Source organism: Bos grunniens, chromosome 2 (genome assembly GCF_055505025.1).
Source record: "Bos grunniens cultivar Pamir isolate PY7600 chromosome 2, Bosgru_T2T1.0, whole genome shotgun sequence".
Lineage (NCBI taxonomy): Eukaryota > Metazoa > Chordata > Mammalia > Artiodactyla > Bovidae > Bos > Bos grunniens.
In genome coordinates, this window is record NC_141166.1 from 130,327,070 (window position 1) to 130,346,417 (window position 19,348).

The window sequence follows — 19,348 nt, forward strand, 5'->3', positions numbered from 1 at the left end:
ATGACATGGTTGGACTAAGAGAAATTCTACCTTCAAACAGTTAACCAAAACCCTGCTGCTGCTGCTGCTAAGTCACTTCAGTCGTGTCCGACTCTGTGCAACCCCATAGATGGCAGCCCACCAGCCTCCGCCATCCCTGGGATTCTCCAGGCAAGAACACTGGAGTGGATTGCCATTTCCTTCTCCGATGCACGCATGTGTGCTACATCGCTTCGTGTCCGACTCTGTGCAACCCCACAGACAGCAGCCCACCAGGCTCCTCCATCTATGGGACCCCAGGCAAGAACACTGGAGTGGGTTGCCATTTCCTTCTCCCACCAAAACCCCCTCTGTTGCTAAATTCAGTGAAAAGCTTGGGTTCTCATCTCCCTTGACCTAGAGCAGCATCCGGTGAAGTTGGCCAGTCTCTTCTCTTGGCTTGTATGACCAGACTTGGCTTTCTGCTCTCCTGGCTGCTCGCTGTTGGTATTCTTTCCTGCCTCCACCCTCTCCACGTGACCTTTAAATAATTAAATCCCTCAGGTCTCCATCCTGGGTTCTCAAGTCTCTATTCTCTTTCATGGCGATTCTAGCCATTTCCCTGGCTTCATTTACCCTAAGCCAGCCCAAGTGTATTCATCTAACCCAAGCTGCTGCTTTTAACTCAGATCTTTGAGCTTCCCCGGTGGCTCAGAAGTTAAAGTCTCTGCCCGCAAAGCGGGAGACCTGGGTTTAATCCCTGGGTCAGGAAGATCCTCTGGAGAAGGAAATGGCAACCCACTCCAGTATTCTTCCCTGGAGAATCCCATGGATAGAGGAGCCTGGTGGGCTGCAGTCCACGGGGTCGCAAAGAGTCGGACACAACTGAGCGACTCCAATTTTGCATCTAAGGCACATCTGACATCTCTGCTTGGTTCTCTCATGGGTAAAACTGAACTCTTAATCTTGCCCTGATCCTGCATGTCTGACAAACAGTTGTCGCTACACGACCACCTTCTTTTTAAACTCTCCCACTACTCGATCTGTTACCAATCGTCTCTCCTTACTCCTCAAACGCCCCTACTCAAGCCTGTACCTACCCTCTACTGCCACAAATCGAGCCCAGACTCTTGGGATAAAGTTCAAAATCTTTAAATAGCCTGTGTAGTCTAGCCCTCATCATATTTTTGTGTCCACATCTTTCATGTTGTCCATACAGAGTTTTGTTCCATTGCTCAAAAGTTCAACTTTTTTCTCAGCTCAGTTGCTCGTCACCTATTGTTTCCTATCCTCGGAAATCTACTTCTGAACTCTCTGCGTGGATAGATCTTTATCAGGCTCAGCTTAAAAGATCACTTCCTCGGGGCAGCCTTTCCCAGCCCTGGTCTTAGCATTCCTTCACGTGCTATTATTACACCATACACTTATGGCATTGTTTAAATACAGCTGTATGCTTACTGGAGGAACTAACCTTGGGGCTTTACGTCTGCCTTTTCCAGGGTCTCCAGTGCCTAGCTCATAACCAGCATTCTATAAGTGTTCATTGAAGGAAAGAGTGATGGTAGAGGAGGCATTCCATTTCAGGACTACCTCAGAGCCTGGCACCTTGCCAACGCCACCTCTGCTTCTGTGCTTCCTCGGAGACAAATTGTCAAAGTAAGAAACGATAGAGATGGTGGCTCACCTGGTGAAGAATCCACCTACAATGCAGGAGACCCAGGTTAGATTCCTAGGTCGGGAAAATCCCCTGGAAAAGGAATAGGCTACCCACTCCAGTATTCTTGGGCTTCCCTGGTGGCTCAGATGGTAAAGGATCTACCTGCAATGAGGAAGACCTGGGTTCAATCCCTGGGTTGGGAATATCCCCTGGAGGAGAGCATGGCAACCCACTCCACTATTCTTGCCTAGAGAATTCCATGGACAGAGGAGCCTTACAGGCTACAGTCCATGGAGTCACAAAGAGTCAGAGATGACTCAGTAACTGAACTGAACTGGACTTGGGCTGAGTGTTGTGTGCTTAGCTGCTCAGTCGTGTCCGACTCTTTGCAACCCCATGGACTGCAGCATGCCAGGCTTCCCTGTCCATCACCAACTCCTGGAACTTGCTCAAACTCATGTCCAATCCAAATTGGTGATGCCATCCAACCATCTCATCCTCTGTCATCCCCTTCTCCTCCTCCCTTCAATCTTTCCCAGCATCAGGGTATTTTCAAATGAGTCAGCTCTTCGCATCAGGTGGCCAAATTATTGGAGATTCAGCTTCAGCATCAGTCCTCTCAATGAATATTCAGGACTGATTTCCTTTAGGATTGACTGGTTGGATCTCCTTGCAATCCAAGGGACTCTCCAACACCACAGTTAAAAAGCATCAATTCTTTGGTGCTCAGCTTTCTTTATGGTGCAACTCTCACATCCATACATGACTACTAGAAAAATCACAGCTTTGACTAGATGGATCTTTGTTGGCCAAGTAATGTCTCTGCTTTTTAATATGGTGTCTAGGTTTGTCATATTAAAAAGCAGAGACATTACTTGGCCAACAAAGATCCATCTAGTCAAAGCTGTGATTTTTCTAGTAGTCATGTATGGATGTGAGCAGCAGCAGCAGTAGGTTTGTCATAGCTTTATTCCAAGGAGCAAGCATCTTTTAATTTCATGGCTGCAGTCACCATCTGCAGTGATTTTGGAGCCCAAGAAAATAAAGTCTCTTACTGTTTCCCCATATATTTGCCATGAACTGATGGGACCAGATGCCATGATCTTCATTTTTTGAATGTTGAGTTTTAAGCCAACTTTCTCACTCTCCTCTTTCACTTTCATCAAGAGGTTCTCTAGTTCCTCTTCACTTTCTGCCATAAGGGTGGTGTCATCTGCGTATCTGAGGTTATTGATATTTTTCCCAGCAATCTTGATTCCAGCTTGTGCTTCATCCAGCCCAGCATTTCACATGATGTACTCTGCATAGAAGTTAAATAAACAGGGTGAAAATATACAGCCTTGATGTACTCCTTTCCCGATTTGGAACCAGTCTGTTGTTCCATGTCTGGTTCTAACTATTGCTTCTTGACCTGCATACAGATTTCTCAGGAGGCAGGTAAGGTGGTCTGGTATTCCCAACTCTCTAAGAACTGTCCACAGTTTGTTGTGATCCACACAAAGTCTTTGGCATAGTCAATAAAGCAGATGTTTTTTTTCTGGAACTCTCTTGCTTTTTCTATGACCCTACGGATGTTGGCAATTTGATCTCTGGTTCCTCTGCCTTTTCTAAATCCAGCTTGAACATTTGGAAGCTCACAGTTCACATACTGGTGAAGCCTCACTTGGAGAATTTTGAGCATTACTTTGCTAGCGTGTGAGATGAGTGCAATTGTGCAGTAGTTTGAACAATCTCTGGCATTGCCTTTCTTTGGGATTATAATGAAAACTGATCTTTTCCAGGCCTGTGGCCGCTGCTGAGTTTTCCAAATTTGCTGGCATATTGAGTGCAGCACTTTCACAGCATCATCTTTCAGGATTTGAAATAGCTCAACTGGAATTCCATCATCTCCACTAGCTTTGTTCTTAGTGATGCTTCCTAAGGCCCACTTGACTTCCTAAGCCCAAGTCCACATTGAGTTGTAAAGGGGTGGTGCGAGGGGTGGTGGTGAGGGACGAATCTTAGCCGGGATGGGCGCCTGCGGCCTCTGGGCGAGGCCCCTCTCACGGGTGTATAGGAGCGCCCTCTCGCGGAGGCGCCGGGCCAGCGGCCCCAAGCCCGAGGACTAACGGCTGCTGCCCGCGCGGGTGGCAGGACCGCAGGCGAGGCCGAGGGCTCCCAGGACCCCGCGGGGGAAGCGGGCCTCCCAGGCCTCTGCTCAGGAGAGTCCCGCCCAGTCCTCCCCTCGCCCTCGGTCACTCGGGATTCCAGACGGTGAATTCGGGTCCAGGCTAGAGACCCTTGGAGAAGACTACCGTCCCTGACCCCGGGAGTACTCTGGGAGCCGGTGTGGATGACGTTTCCTTTTCCTAGATAAACTGTCATCTCAGAGCAGGTTTCTTCCTTTGCCCTGTCCTTTCCCTTTCCCGTGTCTGTGTGGGCACAGGGCTTGGACCTGACGATGGACTTGAGGAATCAGTTTGTTCTGATTCTGAAGGTGTGAAACCTCCGGCGCATCCTCTATTCTAGCCTGGTTTCTGCCTCTGTGGAGTTGGGCTCCCAACGCCTGTCGCGGAACTGGGTTCACCAAGTATCCTGCCAGAACCAGCAGCATCTGACTTTTTCAGAAATGGAAATCCTCTGGCCCCACTCCTACCCCACTCAGAATCTCTAGAGTAGGATCCAGCAGTCTGCCGGAACAAGCCCCGGGTGATTTCAACACAGCCTAGATTTTGAGAATCGTTGTACAGAGGGGCCAGTTAAATGAAAAAAATTGTGTATAAAGAGCTGGGTAAATAGATGCTCAGTAAACAGTAGTTAGGTTATTATTCCAGAAATAGAGAGGCACTGCATAGAATCCCTGGAGAAGGCAACGGCACCCCACTCCAGTACTCTTGCCTGGAAAATCCCATGGACGGAGGAGCCTGGTGGGCTGCAGTCCATGGGGTCGCTAAGAGTCGGACACGACTGAGCGACTTCACTTTGACTTTTCACTTTCATGCATTGGAGAAGGAAATGGCAAGCCACTCCAGTGTTCTTGCCTGGAGAATCCCAGGAACGGGGGAGCTTGGTGGGTTGCCGTCTCTGGGGTCGCAGAGTCGGACACGACTGAAGCGACTTAGCAGCAGCAGCAGCAGCAGCATAGAATCCCATTTCTATTGAACAGAGATACAACGTTAAGGAAGTATTTCTTGCCTTCGCTTTTTTTTTTTTAAAGCAAGTGTTTGTTTTCTTGCTTTAAGAAAATAAAACAAAAACCCTGAAAAAATTGACCTTGTGAAAATGCCTCTACAACAACAACAAAAGAATAGGTATGCAGCAGTATCTTCTTATATATAAACGTGTTTCTTTTCGATATACTTCTTCGTATCTTTTTACCTCTTTTGAAAAGCATATTATGATTAATGTTAAAAGTTCTACAAGTTTAACTCAGATTTCAACTTTCTTATGCTGCAATTAGTTTAAGCCTGAAAAATATATTAGAACTACCATGAAAGTGTTAGTTGCTCAATCGTGTCTGACTCTGTGACCACATGGACTGTCTACCAGCAGGCTCCTCTGTCCATGAAACTCTCCAGACAAGAGTACTGGAGTGGGTTGCCATTCCCTTCTCCAGGGGATCTTCCTGACCCAGGGATCAAAGCCAGGTCTCCCACACTGCAGGCAAATTCTTTACTGTCTAAGCCACCAGGGAAGCCCATAGAACAACTATATCATCCAGTAATTCCACTTATGTGTATTTATTCAATGAAAATGAAAACACTAACTCCAAAAGATATATAGACCTCCATATTTATTACAGCATTATTTACAACAGCCAAGATATAAAAACAACCTATTGATAGATTAATGGATAAAGAAAGTGGAGCATTTATTTACACATACACAATGAAATATTGTTTAGCCATAAAAAAGAATGAAATCTTGCCATTTGTGGCAACACAGATGGCCCTTCAAGGCATTACTAAGTGAAATAAGTCTGACAGAGAAAGACAAATACTATATAATCTTGCTTAATGTGGAATCTCAAAACAAACAAAAAACAAACTGTAGCATAGATACAGAGAACAGTTTGGTGGTTGCCAGAGGCAGAGGGTGAGGTGGGCAAAATGGGTGAAGGGAGTCAAAAGGTACAAACCTCAGTTATAAAATAAATAAGTCATGGGGAAGTAATGTATAGCGTGGCAACGATAGTTAATAACACCAGGACTTCCCTGGTGGCACAGTGGATAAGAATCCACCTGCCAATGTAGGAGACACAGGTTCAGTGCCTTGTCTGGGAAGATTCCACATGCAACTGAGTCCCTGTGCCACAAATGCTGAGCCCACACTCTAGGGCTGGTGATCTGCAACGTCTGAAGCCCGTGCACCTAGAGCCTGTGCTCTGCAACAAGAGAAGCCACCACAACTGAGAAGCCCGTATATTGCAACAAAGATTAGCCCCCACTTGTCACAACTAGAGGAAGCCCTTGCAGCAACAAAGACCCAAAGCAGCCAAAAATAAACAAATGTTTATAGTTAATAATAACATATTGCATATCTGAATATTGCTAAGAGTAAATCTTAAAAGTTCCCATAAGAAAAAAAATTCTGTAACTATGTATGGTAACAGATGTTAACTTGATTTTTTTGTGGTGATCATTTCAAAATATATACAAGTATTAAATTACTATGTTGTACACCTGAAACTAACATAATGTATGTCAATTATGTAATGGTTGACCATGAAACAATTAACCATAAAGATGAAAGGCATAGATTTATTTCTTGAGAAATTCAGCTTCATTGCCATGATAAATTTTATTGCTTGTCTTTTCTTTTTCATTTCATTGCAGAAACTTCAAAAAGGACACACTAGAATTAATTAGAAATGTTAAGATTGCCCAAAAAAGGAGCACCTAGATTTGATCAAAATCAAGATGAAGAAACTTACCTGGAAAATTTAGCTGTCCAGAGAAATGCTTCTGCTTTTTTTGAAAAATATGATCGGAGTGAAGTACAAGAGTTGCTAACTACTGCACTAGTTAGCTGGTTGTCTGCCAAAGAAGATGTTCGCTCTCAACTAGACATGCCGTGTGGAATTATGAGTCAAATGAATAACGTAGGCTTCTCCACTGCAATCCTACTAACTCCTGTGGACCCTACTGCCCTCTTAGACTATAGAGAAGTCCATCAGATCATAAGAGAATTGGCTGTTGGAATTTATTGCTTAAATCAAATTCCTTCAATCAGTTTAGAAGCTAATTATGATCAGAGTTCTTCTTGTCAATTACCCCCAGCTTATTTTGATACCAGAATTGGGCAAATTCTGATCAATATTGACTACATGTTGAAAGCACTATGGCATGGAATATATATGCCCAAAGAAAAACGAGCTAGATTTTCTGAATTGTGGCGTACCATCATGGACATTAATCCAGATGGGAAGCCTCAAACAAACAGAGATATATTTGCAGAATTTAGTTCAGCAGGTAAGAGAATTTAACATGTTTTATTTTTATTAGAATCCTCTTTTAGAAATTAAAAGTAATTTATATGTGATTTGGTTTTATTTTAGCCATATTTCTTAAAAGATTTTTTTTTAATTCCAAAGAATCTATCTTTTCAATAATTAACCTTTTTTTTTTCAATGTCACCTTTTGAATCTTGGTTAGAACCCGAACCACAGAAGTGTTTGTTTGCTTTTTACTACATCTGTGGCTAGACTGCTGTGAAGTTCAAATGTATGTGAATAAGATTTACTTGATCACAACAAGGCAGCCTGACTCACCTGCTGTGGGTTGGGTATCCAGGTGTTTTTCAGGTTCTGAAGCTTTTTGTGTGCCAGCAAGCAGTACCATCTCTTGGAGATGGTACCTCTATGTCCGGTAATAGAGTCATTTGTCTGGTAATCTGACTATGTCTGGTAATCTGACTCATTTCCATGCAAGGTCATCAACTTCTGTTCAGAGGAGAGTCCAAGAGTAGTGAGTTTATGCAGAAATTCTCCTCCTCTGGGGGAGAATTAGTCTGTGATGTTGCTGGAATCAGCACGAATGCCACTGGATAAGTGCTTATATCCTCTGCTCCTAGGACTGAAGGGTCACTGGCTACTAAAAAATCATAGCCATAACTGGAACCTAAAAATCTCTTCTTGTTGTTCAGATCTTGGGATGATTAGGGTGAAGTAATGCGAAAGACTGCCAGTAATAGCTAGTAAATTCCATTAATTTCTGCATTCCCTTGACTGGTCTGGTAGTTCTCTCTTAAAGGGTACTGATATTTTAACATCCTATAGATACATTGTTGATGAGAATATGGCATGGTCAAAATCTTAAAAACTTTTGTTAGCATTCACCCAGAAGTTCTATCATTTCTGGTAGTTTAGGACCTTCAAGGCTAGTTCAGGTCACATAAAATATAACTAAACTAGGATATAATTTTAGTAGTCAATGACTCTTCTATCCTGGAAATTGTCTAGTGATCTACTAACTAGTCACTGGAAGGCTATAAGGAGCATGGCACAAGTCAGATGATGTTTCTGCCTGCTTGCATTGACCAAGACATGTCTGGAAAACTAGGTTTCATGATTTGCTCTCCTTGATCGAGATGGTGACAGGAGCTCTGTGAAGATCTGAGCTCCATGGAGGGTATGAAGGATCAGCAGGAGTGGATGGCAGCTTTTGACAATGTTAGAGCTTTGACAATCCCGACAAAAATTGGGTTTTTGCCTTTTTTCTGTTTTCACAAAAATCATTTTGAGGCCCTCGTTGGAGAAGAGGTGGGACTAAAGAACCAGCATTGCAAGCTGGCATGTGTCAAGCAAAGCACAGGCCGGACATGACAGATTAACTGTTAAAGAAACAATGGCCCCTCTTTAGATTCTAGGTAGAAACTAGGTAGGTACCCAGGTGGAAACTTCCAGTACAGAAGTCAAATTCTGGAGCGTGATGAGAGTTAGAGGCGCACATGGAGGATTCAGCCATTCATATGTAAAAGTCCCAAGAGCCTCTGGGCCATCTCGTGAGAGCGTCAGTCGTAGGAAGAGACATCAGCAGGGCAGGAGGGAGCACATGCCCTGTTTTATATCTAAGGACAGAGGGCTCCCGCCTAGTCGATGATAAAATCAACTATATCAAGCAACTTCGCAGCCCAGCTTCTGGTCTATTGAATCCAGCTGTCGGTCACATCTGAGGCCACTCTCTATGAGGACTCCCTCACAGGGGTGCTCCTGGTTGAGGGGATCAGAGCCACATGGAAACATCCTAATCAAGTTGTGGGTGGAGCTGGGGAGCACCCAGAGACTGAAGTTGTCTGTCTTCCATTGTCTACATTTTCAGGGATGATATTCAGAATTAATCATAAGCACTGGCCAGCTAGAACGGGCATCAGTAATAATGCTGAAACAAGATCTTAGAGGCCTCCCGCTTGCCATATGTACCCTTTGCTGGATCATGAAGCTTTCTAGACTGTCCCCCGGGAGGGTGGCATTCAAAGAGCTCAGGGCTAGAGCAATTCAGTTTACCAAACAATATCAAAGGTTTCAGTATTTTAACAATGTAGCCATATTGGTATATAGCTAAATATCAGTCCTGGATATTTCTACTTAATTCTTCTTTCCTGGATGAGAATTCATGCCTTGACTATTATGATCCTCCCTTTAAACTATCTCAAAATCATCCACTTTGGTTCATCTCAGCTACAGCACCCTGATACAAAACATCCTTTTCTCTAGCCTGACATACTGCAACCGCCTTCTGACTGCTCTCTCTGCTTATGATCCCTTTTCACTGAAAATGAATGAGGCTAGAAATTGTGCAAATCCTGTCACTCTACAACCATGTGCCTTGGGAGAAATACTGTGTTACACCAAAGCACTTTGTAATATTGGCTGCCACGCAGTCAAAGAAGTGCCTCTTATGTGGATAGAGATTTTCTTCTCCCTCACACTGTTCAGGAGTCTGCTGAAGACCTGGCAGCATCAGCATGCCCCAGGCACTGTAAGGACAGTATAGTGCAAACGATGGTAAAGGACGCAGACACCAGAGTGCTGGCGCAGTCTGCAGGGGGAAACCTCAGTGAGACAGCACGGATTGGTACAGGTTCCCATCAGCCACCACAGCAGGAGCATCCCGTGAAATCCTACAGGGCCAAGCATCAGATTGCGGGAAAGGCACCTGGACCCTTAGGAGAGGGAGCTTTTATGCTGCATGCTTAAGGATGTACAGGGTCAGGTACCAGCATACCAGTGCAAAGTGGACTAGCCTAGGTTGCCCCCCAAATTAGGGTCTGAAATGAGGACTTAAGTCAGGGCAGTTTATGGAAAATGACTCCAAGGGACAGGAAATGCATAGAAAAGGAGGAATCATCAACCCAAGGATACGCTGCTGAACTTTCACCACTTAGATAAGTAGTTACGGTTTGGCTGGGACCCTGTGGAGTCACACAGAATATACTTCAGGATTGTCAGCCTGAGGGATGGAGGAGGGGAACATGTATTCCCTGGCTCCTCTCCTGCATTGGTTAAAGATTACGTGGGAGTTAACTCTGTGTGCAGATTTGTTCATCCATCAGAGTGGCTGACTGGATTCCATCAGGAGTCCAACACAGCAGTGAAGAGAAACCCCAGGGCAAAAGTAAGGGCCAGATGGCGCATCTGAGGCAAGGTGTGGTCAGGTTATGTCTGTGTGGAGCTGGTCCATGCAATAAGAGCCAGAGTGAAATATAGATTGCCAGGGAACGCAAGGTGTCTGATATAGAGTGTGACTCATGGCAATTTGGCTTTAGCCCCATGCTCCCAGTTTAGTTCTGGTAGTTGCTGCTATATAGCGGCAAGAGGCTGGGAAGACTTGCTATTTCATCTTTCATGGTTGGAGAAAGAGCACCTCCTCTCTTGACTGTGAGTCTGGGTTCAAACCTTGCAACTGACCATGTGATTGTCTTAAAAACTGTGCTAAAATGGATTTCCAAGGAACTCTGCAGGAAGCCAACAATATTGGGGGGAAGGAAGACTTTTGTGAATCAATGAGGACAAGACCAAGTTCAGCTCTGCACAGCACAAAACCACCAGGAAACACCACCCTTAGGAAAACAGTAGCAACAGTAGTGGAGAATGCAGCACACCAAAAATCTGGTCCTACTCTCCAGTTTGCTGAGAAAGATACTAATTAGGGCAGGTCCCTTGATCTGAGGACCTTATTTAATACCCAAAGCTGGTAGAGTGAAATGGTTATTTTTTTATTCCTTGACCTTTGTCTGGAATGCTCTATCCCTCACCCCACTCCCCACTCTTCTGCATTCCTTCCCAGGTTATTGCTACTCATTTTTGAGTGCTTGATTCAGACACCATCTCCTCTGTGCACATTGTACCACTTTTTATTGGAACTGTTGGCTTCATCTCTGTCTTCCTTAATAGATCTGTGCTTGAGAACTTGAGAGCACAGAAATGTGTCTTTTTTTGTCTTTAAATTCTCATTACACCTGCAGTGCTTTGTTGTTATTTAGTCACTAAGTTGTGTCCAACTCTTCAACCCCATGGACCCGCCAGGCTCCTCTGCCATGGAATTTTCCAAGATCTTCCTGACACAGGGATCGAGCCTGAGTCTCCTGCATTGGCAGGCGGATTCTTATCCACCAAGCCACTGAGCCACCAGGAAGCCCCCTACAGTGCTTCAGTTCAGCTCAGTTCAGTCGCTCAGTCGTGTCCGGCTCTTTGCGATCCCATGGACTATATAGTCCATGAAATTTTCTAGGCCAGAATACTGGAGTGGGTAGCCTTTCCCTTCTCCAGGGGATCTTCCCAACCCAGAGATCGAACTCAGGTCTCCTGCATTGCAGGTAGACTCTTTACCAGTTGAGCCACAAGGGAAGCCCTTTTAGTTTGAGGAACTCATGGATAAATAGTGCTTTTAACTATGATAAGGAATGAAAGAAAAGCAAATTTGGGGGAGAGGAAAAATGGATTTTGTTTGGGAGTGCCTCTAGGACATTCAAGTAAAGATATTTATTCATTTTAGTTCAGTCGCTCCGTCATGTCTGACTCTTTGAGACTCCATGGATTGCAGCACGCCAGGCCTCCCTGTCCGTCACCAACTCCCAGAGTCCACCCAAACCCATGTCCGTTGAGTTGGTGATGCCATCCAACCATCTCATCCTCTGTCATCCCCTTCTGCTCCTGCCTTCAATCTTTCCCAGCATCAGGGTCTTTTCCAACGAGTCAGCTCTTCACATCAGGTGGCCAAAGTATTGGAGTTTCAGCTTCAGCATCAGTCCTTCCGATGAATATTCAGGACTGATTTCCTTTAGTAAATCGCTGGGGGGCCTCTCCCCAGATGCCATTATCTTTCTGACTGGTCTGTTTCCTTCTGTCTCCTGCTTTGAGGGGGCAGTGAGTCTGGTGTCCAAGAAGTGGAAGGGGCTGTGGAGCTCTTCATTCCCTCTTCTTCCAATATCTCCGCCTTTCTGCCTCTCTGGGGTGAGAACTGACTCGCTGCATTTTGACTCCCATCCACCCAAGCCACAAAGTTTTAGAGGAATCAGCAATGCTCTAGCTTGTATTTAGATCTATTTTAACTGTCAGAAACACTTCAGTTTCTTCTTCATCTCAATAATTTATCTTAGTCTTTTGCAAAAGGGATATGAATCATAGTGGTCATCTTAAAAATCCAAGCCTATTCTCGCTTTTTAAATATGTAGATTTGAGGAAGAAGAAAAGGAAAAAGAAAGTGGGGAGGCACACTGATGTATTATTTACATTGTAAGGCACGTATGTTACACACAAGCACCATATTTTCTACCAAGTGATATTTTATGATTCTAAGCCATTGTCTCAAGCCTATTTTAAAGTTGCTTTAAAAAAGACAACTTTAAGACAAATTGTCTTAAAAAAGACAATTTGACAACAAGAAAATGACAATTTCATTATAAATGGAAAGAAAATGTAATAAATTTGTCATTTATAGTATAGAATAAAACTAAGTTTTAATTCTTGTTTCATTATGATTAGTTAGTAGGAAAGTTATTTATTGTATATATTTAGCTTCTGTTATCAGCAAGGAGAAGAAATGTGTATTATAGGAACTGAATAAACAAATATACTTTATGCCCAAGTAAGAAGCGGAGTCTTTGCTTAAAGGAAGATCACATTTCTCTTTTGTTCTTCCATATTTTCTTTGATTAAACATGAGACATGTTATTATCTTTCCATGGTGTTGTATTATTCCTTCAAAGAGAATGAAAATCAATTCTTTTTAATTTCACCAGCTTCTCTCTTTCTTTACTCTGCTTAGTTATCATGTATCTGTCTGCTTTTCTTCTTTGACAGTTTCAGTGGTATTTCATTATTCCTTTGCTGTCATTTTGGTAGAATTTTGAGGTGAAACTGTATTCAATCTATTTATCCAGAAGCCAAGTATGAAAATTTCACAATCTTAAATTTTTCTTTTTTACTGTGAAGGTTTGATTGATATTACAAAGGATCCAGACTTTGATGGAATCTATAATGAAGACATGAATGAAGATCCAACATATAATCCCAATAGCCCTGAAGAAAAAGCTGTATTTATGAAATATGCAGAATATATCCTACTAAAGATGACATTCAGCACCACACAAGTTCAACAGTGTGAAAATGTTTTTATATTTGAAACAGCCTACTGGCTTACTAATGCTATAAAATGTAATCAGGATAATCTTGATATTTGTACCTACCAGAGATTACATCAAAGATTATATCTTCAAAAAAAGATTATTCAAAAACACTTGGAGAAGAAAAAAGAAATCAGGAAAGGGATAGGATACCTAAAATTAATATGTTTTCTGACTCCATTTCTACTGAGCTTAAAAAAGAAGATGAAAGTTCCATATTTAAGTGGTCTGCTTCAGCCTTTTTCAGGTAAGAATACTGCCCAAATTATATTTAAAATGTAGATATATATTGAATTTATGTTTAAACTCAATTCTGTTTATAGTATGTGGATCCAAGCATATAACCAAGCTATAGCATGTTAAAAATGAAAAACATGTTAAGGTTTGACAGAACACAACAAAATTCTGTAAAGCAATTACAAAAAAGCAATCTGCAATTCCTTCAGTTAAAATATAAATAAATACAAAACAAAATGTGATGTCTCCAAAATAATTAAAAATGCCTGGTGTATTCACATAGTACAAGGCAAGGTACATATCTTTATCAAGTACGAGGATGATTGAAAAACAAAATGATTTCTGAGATATGTTATGTCCGTGACAGTATGACGCTATATCATAGTTCATGCACAGGAGAAATTCAGTGCACTTCTGCTCAACATCCCTATTGTGTTTTTCAGGAAAATTAGAAATTGATCCAGATTAATATGGGGCAGTAAAAGATCATGAATGGTCTTACATTTCTGAAAAAAAAGATGAAAATATATTAAAAGCTTTAGTAATTGGTCCGATAACAAAAGAGTAGACGGAGCTGAAATAGGGTCATGTTTATACGGAATTTGACAGGAATACAGAGAAAACTCTTCCTCCCACCCAGATTAGCACACAAATTGCATGTTTTTGTTGGTGGTTAAACATATAGGCTTATTTATAGCAGGTTTTCTATTCAGATGGCAGATTTTCAGTAGAAATTTTGCAAATCATTTAATAAAATTTGTGTCATGAGAATTATGATAGTGAAGCTTGTAATCCATACCTGTAAACTATTTAAAAATGAACTCATGACAATCTTGTCCAGGGATGCGGGTGGGGGCAGTGTCTCGTGTATGGAACTAATGTGCTCTTAGAGGATGTTAGCTGTACCTGTAATGACTTACTACTTAAATTATTGGAAACAAATATGACTAAATGTTAATAATTAATTTCCATGTGGTGAGATTTGGGTGTTACATTTTTCTTTGTAATTTTCTGGACCTTTTGCATTCCTTATAATATATACCTTATATTGATGAAACTATATTCTGCTCACAAGTCAAAATACTGAATAAACTAATCCTTGCCAGGATTTTAGAAAATTATTTTTAAAAATAAATGTTATATGTGTAGCTTTCTAGAAAAATGAACTGATTATTTTTGTCATATGAGAGATACTCACATTTTCTTTATAATGTCTCTCTTCCTTAACTAGCTTGGGTAACTTTTGTTTATTTAACTAGAGAGTCTCCATGGCACAGAGTTTCAAATCTCTATTGATAATGGAGGTATAATATTAGTTGTGAGCTCACATATAGTAATTAATAAGTGAATTAATGTTTTGAGTATTCTTTTGAAATGTCTGTACAAGGAAACTATCAAAAATGCCCAAAACATATGATATAAATATATTTCAATATTTAAAATATACATTGAGCATATATTTTATAGACTACAATTGTGAAGATTTCCATTTCACATGGATTCTTTTCACTTTATGTAAAAATGATTTGAGACCTCCAAAATATGACTGCTTATATTCTATTGTTGAACTTTTAAACAAAATTTTGTTTTCATTTTTTTGAGATGACAAGGTCAAGACAGAGCGAGAATTGCCTCCATTTATTTATGGACGAGATTTTAAATGCCAAAATTTTCACTACAAAGAGGATCAGTATTTTCATATTCATGGAGGAATTGAATTTGACATCAGCACCCCTTCAATTGAGAATGCTTCGGAAGATTTTAAGGTTTACATTATTGTTGTTCCTGAAATTGTTCGTCATTTCACAACTCTTTCATCCTATTCTCCAACCAGAAGGAGTTTCTGTTGGTGCAGGCCCTAGGCGGCTCTCCAGATGACGACCTCCACAGCTCGCTAGTCTCTTCATACATTGCATAACATACACGAATTAAGTGCAGGTCTGTGTAAGGTCCTGTGTTAAATGTCAGAGGCACAACTATCATCCCTGCAGACTTTATAGGCCATATTTGCCCTGGAATAGTTAACCAAGTACAGAAGAAATCCCTGAACATTAACTATGTATTCTTCCATTTTTTTCTCAAGGATTAGCATTAAAATGGAGATCCTCCAGAGTTTGAGAACAATAGTTCTTCATCTGGAAAACACAATACATTTCAATTGTCTTTGCTTTTCTACCTTCTCCATATTATATTTCTTGTAAAAAAAAAATTTCCCTCTAATCCAAATTAGGGATTGTATACATTCAGTTATTATCAGGGTCTCTTGGGATATTTTATTAAAAACGTGTTCTTTACATGTATAAAATTTCATCTAAAATAAGTCTTACAATTGTTTATACTTGTTTTTTTAGTAACATAATTTATATTTTAGAATAACTTAGAAAAAATACGGGATTGTGCTGTTAATACATTTGCAGAAGACTCAGGATACAAAGAACATTACTCAATACCAGTCGTGAAATTTAATGGAAAAAGGTAAGGAACTTTTAGTAACTGCTCACAGTCTCACAACTTGTTGAAAGAAGAAAAGAGGAAACTGTCAAAATGAAAAGGCTAACTTCAAACTTCAGGATGGAGATCCCAGAACAATAACAGTCCCCGTGAATGACTGCTGCTGCTGCTGCTAAGTCACCCCAGTCATGTCCGACTCTGTGCGACCCCATAGACGGCAGCCCACCAGGCTCCCCCGTCCCTGGGATTCTCCAGGCAAGAACCCTGGAGTGGGTTGCCATTTCCTTCTCCAATGCATGAAAGTGAAAAGTGAAAGTAAAGACACTCAGTCGTGTCCGACTCTCAGCAACCCCATGGACTGCAGCCTGCCCGGCGCCTCCGTCCATGGGATTTTCCAGGCAAGAGTACTGGAGTGGGGTGCCATTGCCTTCTCCACCATGAATGACTGCAAACTCTCTTAAGTATTAAATACTAGATTTATGACTCCGTATACCTTGATACAGTTTCCCTGGTGGTTCAGTGGTAAAGAATCCACCTGCCAATGCAGGAAATTAGGGTTCACTCCATGGATGGAGAAGATCCCCTGGAGAAGGAAACAGCAACCTACCCCAGTATTCTTGCCTGGGAAATCCCATGGACAGAGGCACCTACAGTCCTCCGTAGCCTCATGGCTACAGTCCATGGGGTCACAAAAAGGTTGACATGACTTAGCGTCTAAATGACAATAACACCTTGATACATTCTGTGTAATAATCCTTAGACATGGTAATTCATTCTTATAATGAACACAATGGTTAAATGGGGATGGAGGTGTTTTTGTCACAGAAAATTGTAACTGTTATAAAAAAGTTTTGCCAGCATTCCCAGTCAGAAAAACTTAAAAAAAAAATTTTTTTTAACAGCTACTATGTGATCAGTTTTGAACTTGAAATTTTCTATCAGCAACTGTATAAGACACAGTGGTGGGGAGCCATAAATGAAATAGTGAACAATTTGAGGCTAAAAAGACTTCCACTGACAGATGCTCAATTACATGAACAATTTAAGAAAAAATTTGGTTTCAAGAAAGCTATGAAATGCAAGGTATTTCAGTGATTACCACATAATTTAGTATAAGAAATTATAAATAAGTAGGTATCTCAAATTTTTATCATAGGGATAAATAATGGGTTAAATGAAGTCTTTAATATACAATTAAGATTCTACATTTTAGTAGCTGAAAATTCTGAGTTATACATTTCTGGCCAAGTTACAAAACAAATTGTTTATGAATGGAATTGTGATTAATCTTAATAACGGCTAGTATTTATGGAGTGCTTATTTTGTATGCTAGGCACTGCTACAAATTCTTTCAACAAACTCTTTCTAGACACTAGACTATTGTTATCAATCCTATTTTACAAATGAGAAATTTGACATGCAGTGAGTTGAGGGTCTTTCCCAAATCACACAGCTAGTAAATTACAGAATCAGGCTTCAGTTGTGGGGACCAAATCTAAGGAACAACCCTGGCATCCTAAATCACATCTCTGCTTCAATATGCCTTGGCTTACAACTTTTGAAACTGATAAATTAAGTGGTGAGCTCACCAATTTCAAAGGACACATTGGCATTTATTTGTTTTAGTGTCCATAAATGATAAGTATTGATAAACTTAGTTTAATTTTAAAATATTGAGTAGTCAGAACAGCTAAAAATGGGACATTTTCACCTCTCCACTTTGAGACATAAAGCAAAGAAGACTACTCTTGTAGCTATATATTTCAAGTCTCTGGACTTCTAAGTTAGACTGCTCTTAAGTTAGAGAAGGAATTTGATGTCCATTTGCTTTTTAAATATTTCAGAAGGGTATTTGTCTACCTTGCATGAATTGTCTCCTAAGAAAAAAGATCTACAACTTCTCCTTTAAAAAAAGGAAGGAAAAAAAATCCCCCCAAATATTTTTGAAGTTCTCAGAGTTTCTTTATAGCCCTAACAACTTCATTGCCCAGTGAGACACTTTACACATGGATCTTGTGAAAATTCTACTGTAATAAAACACCAATCATGTGATTACATAAATATAGTTCATTGTCCTTTTTGTCCTTTCACTAAATTTTAGGTGCATTTGGAAAACACTAATTCTGACCTTCCTCATAATTTTAGAGTATCCCATTTGGTATGAAGTCTGCTGTTGAAAGAGGATTATATGCTGTTTTCCATACATTCAGCCGTAAAACCTCAAGCTCGACGATCAATATTTCGGACGAGGCAGGTTACGCTGTTTTCCATCATGCTGCTCTACATAACAGAGTCCCGATCATATGTCAGCTGTGCAATGCCAACTTCAACGTCAATCAGAGACGCTTCATTATACTCAGCCAAGGTGCCATCACGTTTTTATCTCTTGAAATGTTTTTCTTTTACTTCAGCATTACAAATGCATGTTGATTTTAACACAAGGTTAAAATTTAGTATTGGAGACGAGAGCACAGTTGTTTCGGTTTTACTTATCTCAGAGGGGCTCCTTTTAGTTTTCTAAGTATCACCTGTTGCTCTCTTACATAGTATTATTCATCTGTTTACTGTGTTTCCTTCATTGAATAGAAGCTCCGTGAGGGCAAGGATTTGGCTTACTTTGTTTGCCATGGTGCCCTAGGGCCCAGAGGAAAACCTGGCATTGGTAGATGCTTGAGAAATACTTGTTGAATGAATGGCATGATGGTGAATTCAGGGTAGTATTTGATAATCACTGACATAATTAATATACACTGATGTTCCGTAGAAATTCTGAGAAAAGGGAGATAATTAGAGATCCCGACAGAACACCCTGTTCTTATCCCAGGTTCTTAACCAGGTAATAGTTTCTTCATACTACATAAACATATGTAATAACAAAACATTCCTCTGTAACCATAATTTTAGGATTAATGACCCCTTTAAGGCTAACCTGGTTTAAACTTTAAAAAGCAAAATTTCCTGATTATTAGAATTACATACATATTTATATGTTCATTGGAATAAATTTAACCAGTATAAAAATAATACAATTGAAAATGAAAGTAGAAGCCCTCCATAACTGAAGAGGGGAAATAAGGTCTGATGCAACAATATTGGCAGTAAGAAATGGTGATTTTATATTTTAATATGTTGTCTTAAGAAGCTGTGTTAAATTTTCACACCAAAACAAAATGTGCTGCTTTAATCCTATTGACTGTTGAACGATTTCGTACTCTGTCAGTATAATTGAAATGTTTTGGCACTAAAATGCTTCTATTACTTAATTAAAATATTCAGCAGACAATGAACTTAGTTAAAATAGAGCAAAATTCAGTCAAAATGTAGTAGATGGCCTGTTATTTGAAGATGTGTTTTAAGAGTTTTTGATGTTAAAAAAAAAAAAAAAAGCTTTCATAATTAAAGTTTCTGTGTCGTATTGTGACTACATAGACTTCCATTTGC

The 19,348-nt window shown here is 40.7% G+C and overlaps 1 protein-coding gene across 1 annotated transcript in view; it reads left to right on the top strand.

Moving 5' to 3' along the window:
- The first annotated feature begins 4,693 nt into the window (after window positions 1-4,693).
- ANKAR (ankyrin and armadillo repeat containing) overlaps window positions 4,694-19,348 on the top strand; it is a 53,467-nt gene continuing 38,812 nt past the window's right edge. The window contains exons 1-6 of the mRNA XM_086361935.1: window positions 4,694-7,065; window positions 13,029-13,466; window positions 15,059-15,222; window positions 15,828-15,931; window positions 16,810-16,990; window positions 18,053-18,272. Coding sequence (XP_086218061.1) covers window positions 6,465-7,065; window positions 13,029-13,466; window positions 15,059-15,222; window positions 15,828-15,931; window positions 16,810-16,990; window positions 18,053-18,272 — 1,708 coding nt within the window. The 5' untranslated portion in view covers window positions 4,694-6,464. The remainder of the gene's footprint in view (window positions 7,066-13,028; window positions 13,467-15,058; window positions 15,223-15,827; window positions 15,932-16,809; window positions 16,991-18,052; window positions 18,273-19,348) is intronic.